The following is a 5,866-nucleotide window of genomic DNA, read 5'->3' as shown; positions in this document are numbered from 1 at the left end:
TAGTCAACATATATCAATACAAAATACCCCCACATCTATCCTCTAAATATAGAGCATATCAGGGACATATCTGTGCTACACTACACCCTTCTTCATTTGGAGTGACGTCGGCCAAGAGGGTCAGCTGATCCACACTGACGTGACGAAGAAAAGTCAAAGAAAGGAACGGGATTTCCGGAATCCGCGCAGCCAATGAGTGCATTCCACATGCGGACAGCGAGAGCAGTACATGCGGATCAGGAGAGCGGCACAGCGGAGACACGCGATTGGTGCTGATGGTGCTAGGGCTGCGAACACCGGCAGTGTGCTGCGGTTCACGGGAATGAGACGAGGGATAGATCCGAAAGAATAGTTAAGGGCTTCGTTTGGTTACTCGGCACATCATAAGGACACTAGAACTCCAAGCAGGCATCGAAAAAACTTAAAGACCAAAAACAACCAGCGAGTTTACGATGCGCGTTGTGTAATTTTTGCTTGAATTAGTCCGGGTTTGTAACTTTTCTTCTCATTAAACGCCTGAACTAAAAAGTTAACATCGGCTTTTATCGTGTACTGTTTATCTGAGGTCACTAACGTTACTGTTGTTTTTGGTTCAAGTTTTTCGTGGGTCCGAAGGTCTTGGGAATCAGGACTGAAGGCTTTGAAGAAGCCCGTTTGTGGGGGGGTTGCGAGTCCGTTCATAATAAGCGTGTCCGTCCGTCCACGATGGAGAACGCACATACGAAAACCGTGGAGGAACTTTACAGCTTTTTCGCCGTGAACGAGAGCACGGGGCTCGGCCTGGAGCAAGTGAAGCGTCAGCGGGAGAAATGGGGACCGAACGGTGAGTGAGCGAACGTGGCCCGGCTAATGCTAACAGAGGAGACTGGGATCGGCAGTGCAAAGGAAAGCAAAGAGGTTTAGATGATTTCGCAATGTGTGTCTAGTGTAAAAGCATTGTTGAGAGAGCGGGCGCACATGCGGCAAGGTTCATTTCATCAGCCGGCATGTGTCTGAAATGAAGGCGCGTGACGTCACTGCTGCTCGCCACCAGTGACTATTCTTATTTTACAGATTTGGCCAGAAATTAGTGTTGTAAATATAAACAACCTGTTTTGTTACGTATTTAATTTTTTCCCACTTTAGTTAACATCTCAGTTGTCTTTTGCCGTGAAGCCTGAATGATGCAGATTACTTTACTGTAATTTAATTTTACGAATATCTTTTCCTCCCCATGCTGTGAATCTTTGGCTGTCCCACAGAATTGCCTGCGGAAGAGGGTAATCTTTTGTCATTAATTTTTTTACGTCTTCTTTTATGCATTCCACACCTTGGTCTTTATTATCATGTATTCACATGCTTTTTGTCTTCAGGAAAATCACTGTGGGAGTTGGTGGTGGAGCAATTTGAGGATCTTTTAGTGAGGATTCTTCTCCTGGCAGCTTGCATATCTTTTGTAAGTACCTCAGTACAGTTAGAATACAGTACTTGTTTAGTTTTCCATATCATAATTTCCCCCCGTTTTATCTGGATTAGGTTAAATAAAGGTCGATTAGATTGGATTCAACTTTTGTCATTGTGCAGAGGACAAGTACATTAGTATGTAACAAGAAGAGAAATTAAACTAAACTTTTCTGGGATAAAAATGGTTGTTAGTTTATATGGGGGGAAAAATAAGCCAAAGCATCAAGCTTTGGCTGTCACCAAGCAATGTGAAAACTAAAAAACGATCTGGATCAGCATATGTTAGTGGAATGGAGTTACAGAGAATTCCTCTCCCTGTGTTCTGTAATTACTCAGCTCCAGTTCCATTCCGGGTTTTCCACTGGTTCTAAAAATGACGTTCTAAAACAGACCAAAACTGTTATATAAAATGTAATATAGCATATAAATAATGGTGAGGTGCAAATCTTAACCAAACAGAACTTTATGATTCATGTTTGGTTCGTTAAGAATTTCAGCTTATTTTTTTATCACTACGTGACATGTTAAAAACTGCGACGCAATGGGTAATGATACGTACCATGCTGAAAGGTATCTGAGTGCTTCATAAATGCACTGCGTGATATTTTGGTCATGCTACAAAATGCTGTCATCGGGCTACAAGGTGATGATGTACAGCGGTTCACTCAGTGGTTCATTTATGCTGTCTGGAGTCTTTAACACTTGTCTGTTCTGGATAATGTTTCACGCTGGAATGGGAAGCATGGTGCAAGTCTAAGAGGGCTTAGAGTGCTCTCACTGAGAACATGGTGTAAAATACTCTGGCCTGGAGGTTAGGTTACTGTGTTAAACCAACTGTCATCCACTTCCTGTGTTTGGACCTGTGGGTGTGCTGAAAAATCACTGTTTGTGGCATCAACATTGAAGATTATTATTATTACAGCATGCTTGTTTACATGACAAATATATGAAAAGAGGGGGGGAAACGACGTTCCTTAAATCCATTTGCTTTTGTTACTGACTGCTTGTTCCTCATCTTCACATCTGGTGTCCAGTGTTGTGACACTGCACAAGTGTTACTGGCAACAGGAAAGTTGTTCCCTCAGAATCGGTCCTGTGTATTGTTTGAGATCTCTCTTAAGCCCCATTGGCACCTAGCCACATACAGGTCTAAACAAGGTCCAAACGTGTTATGCTTGCCCTGACTAACCTATCATAGAGATGCAATAACTTGCTGTTACACCCACCTTTGTTATTCCCACAAGGCAAGGGTGTTATTAAATCAGCACAGTGTATCCCATCAGGACTAAGCACAGCAACTGGAATTTACAACCACAGCTATTTCCACGAGAACCTTTTATAATTGAAGTCAGTTGAATGATTTTGAGTGGCATCTCATTTAATGGACTGAATTTTGGAAAAGCCATTATGCTTTGTATTCAGAAGTCATAAGTTTTACCAGAAAGAGCATTTAAAGGGTTAGTTCACCCAAAAATGAAAAATAGCCCATAAATTACTCACCCTCAAGTCATCCTAGGTGTATATGACTTTCTTCTTTGAACGCTGAACTCATTCGTCATCCGCCCGGAACTGCTTCCGTGTATAACAGTGAGCGCAAGCTACATTAAAGTGATTATTACGTTTTGAATATGGATATTTTTCTTACAAAAATGCATCGATTCGCTACAGGAGGCCTTTGTTCATCCCCCAGAGCCGTGTGAGAGACTTTTTTTTTAATGGATGGGCACTTTTTATTTAACTTCTTTTGGACTGATGCACTGCAACACCCGCTGAGTGGCATTAAACAGCTTGAAAGATCAAAGACAATTTTTAATATAACTCCGACTGGATTCGTCTGAAAGAAGAAAGTCATATACAGGATGACTTGAGGGTGAGTAATTTGGGCTAATTTTAATTTTTGGGTGAACTAACCCTTTAACTTATGTATTTTGGTATGAGTTTGATAATGTTGCTGTTAAAAGTATCACATCTGTAGTATGACTTATAGTTGTTCAACAAAGACAAAACATATTGCCACAACTCGGTAAATTGATGAATTATATTTTAAAACATTACAACAAATGTGTTATTCAAAATAAAGTATTTTAATTGTTTTTTAAAAATATGTATACACTGTTGAAAATTTTTGGGGTTGGTAAGATTTTTTTTTTAGTTTTTGAAAGAAGTCTTGCTCTCACCAAGGCTGCATTTATTTGATCAAAAATACAGCAAAGACTGTAATATCAAATATTATTACAATGTAAAATAACTGTTTTCTATTTTAATGTATTTAAAATGTAATTTATTCCTGGGATGACAAAGTTGAATTTTCTGCAGCCTTTACTGCTCTCTTCAGTGTCACATGATGATGCTAAAAATGGTTGTGCAGCTTAATATTTTTGTGGACACCATATTTATTTGAAATAGAAATATTTTGTAACATTAGAAATTCCTTTGTCACATCTGATCAATTAAATGCATCCTTACTTGAAAAAGTTTAATTTTTACTTTAATTTTTAAAAATAATAAAAACAACCTATCCCAAACTTTTAATAGTAGTACATGCATATTTTATTCATCTGTTATACAGTGTATTATGCAAATGTCTGTATAATGCTTTATAGGTCCATGCTGTTCGTTGAGCTAAATTGGGGTAGAGGATGTTACCAGATGCATGTCTATGATTAGACTAATTGATAAAGAACAGTTTGTCTGTGTGAACTAGCTTAGGGACTCAATGTATCATCGAAATGATGACCAAGAGCTGCAAAGGAAACCTCTCATACAAGGTCAGGGATTTAATCGAACAGAACTCAAGCTTGTCCTAGAGTACCCTCTGAAAGATAAAACCGGACGTTACAGAAACAATATTCCAGAGACTGCATAAGGAATACTAAGCTTTTTTGCCTCACTAGAATATGTGGGTTGGTGTTAAAAGACTCTCTTTTTATGCACTGACTGCACATTGCTTCTGTTTGTGTATTGGTGTTTGCAAAGACAGACACCATTGTTCATACATGAGTTTTAGATATTGTCATTACATTCTCGGTTGACCAGTGAGACCTCTTGTGTGGCCCAGGTTTACCCTTAGAGTCTAGACCAGTGATCCTCAAATCTGGCTCGCGAGATCCACTTTCCTGCAGAGTTTAGTTCTAACCCTAATCAAACACACCTGAGTTTGCTAATCAATGTCTTCAGGATCATTAGAAAATCACAGGTAGGTTTGTTTGATTAGGGTTGGAGCTAAACTCTGCAGGAAAGTGGATCTCGCCAGCCAGATTTGAGGATCACTGGTCTAGACTGATGAAAGCTGGTCTGTCTTAATTTGGATCATATTACATAAAGTGCTTCAGCATTTACTGGGCCTTGTCTGGACAGTGTCAGCATGCCTGTAAATTCACATAGCTGGCTTGTTAAGTACTTTGTCTCAGTTATACTGCCTACAAGTGGCATGCATGAAATATAGTCGTGCTTGTGAAGTTGCTGACGACCGTCTGTTTTGACGCATGGCATAAAGCCACAACTCCTGCCAAGCCTCATGATATAGAGAGACATGCTTGAGGTACAAAAAAGTGTAAAAACATGATGCACTAAACGGTTTATAAGGTGTCTTCCCTGAAAGACTCCTTGGTGTTTTTCAGTCATTTGGTAATGTGTGGGTATTTGGCGAACTTCCTCAAAGGAATGAAGGAAATATAAATGTGAATGAAATACTGATTTAAATAATTTTTTTTTTTTTTTTTTTTAAATAGGTACTGGCCTGGTTTGAAGAGGGAGAGGAGACCATCACAGCATTTGTGGAGCCTTTTGTTATATTACTAATTCTTATAGCCAACGCCATTGTAGGTGTCTGGCAGGTAAGTTTGGACTACATTTTCTTGAGTTTTGCCTTATTTTATACTTTTTCTGAGCAAAATGATTACTAAGCGCTAATACAGTAATAGCTGTAAGGTTACTGGTTTGCAAAAGAGTGTTTTGATTTTGACATATATTTTAATTTTGTGCAGATAGTCTGACTTAAACTGCTTCCAGTCTGCTAAAGACAGATTGGACAAGTAATGTCCCATATAATCGCTAAATCCTGGTTTTTGCATATTGACGTGCTCTGCCGGATGTTTATGAACAATATTTGATTACTTTGTTGTATGAGAGATGAAGTTTGGGGTCAGTAAGTTTAAATGATCAAAAGTGTTAAATGATAAAAAGTGACAGTAAAGGCATTTATAATGTCACAAAATATTCTATTCTAAGATTCCATTTCAAATAAATACAGTTTTTTTAAACTATATTCATCAGAGAGTACTGAAAAAATCAGTTTCCAACTTTTGTCATTGACAATAAGAATGTTTCTTGAGCACCATATATTCAGCTTTGCCATCATAAAAATGTATTTCATTATAAATATTAGGGGTGTAACGGTACACGTATTCGTACCGAACCGTTT

At 38.6% G+C, this 5,866-nt stretch overlaps 1 protein-coding gene across 1 annotated transcript in view; it reads left to right on the top strand.

Annotated features, from left to right (window-relative positions):
* The first annotated feature begins 189 nt into the window (after positions 1-189).
* LOC107686902 (sarcoplasmic/endoplasmic reticulum calcium ATPase 2-like) overlaps positions 190-5,866 on the top strand; it is a 34,165-nt gene continuing 28,488 nt past the window's right edge. Inside the window, exons 1-4 of the mRNA XM_016484048.1 lie at positions 190-823; positions 1,242-1,259; positions 1,353-1,435; positions 5,175-5,279. Of these exons, the coding sequence (XP_016339534.1) occupies positions 706-823; positions 1,242-1,259; positions 1,353-1,435; positions 5,175-5,279 (324 nt within the window). The 5' untranslated portion in view covers positions 190-705. The remainder of the gene's footprint in view (positions 824-1,241; positions 1,260-1,352; positions 1,436-5,174; positions 5,280-5,866) is intronic.

This window comes from Sinocyclocheilus anshuiensis, unplaced genomic scaffold, assembly GCF_001515605.1.
Source record: "Sinocyclocheilus anshuiensis isolate Anshui unplaced genomic scaffold, SAMN03320099.WGS_v1.1 scaffold1339, whole genome shotgun sequence".
Taxonomy (NCBI): domain Eukaryota; kingdom Metazoa; phylum Chordata; class Actinopteri; order Cypriniformes; family Cyprinidae; genus Sinocyclocheilus; species Sinocyclocheilus anshuiensis.
This window is presented reverse-complemented; position numbering and strand designations above follow the sequence as displayed.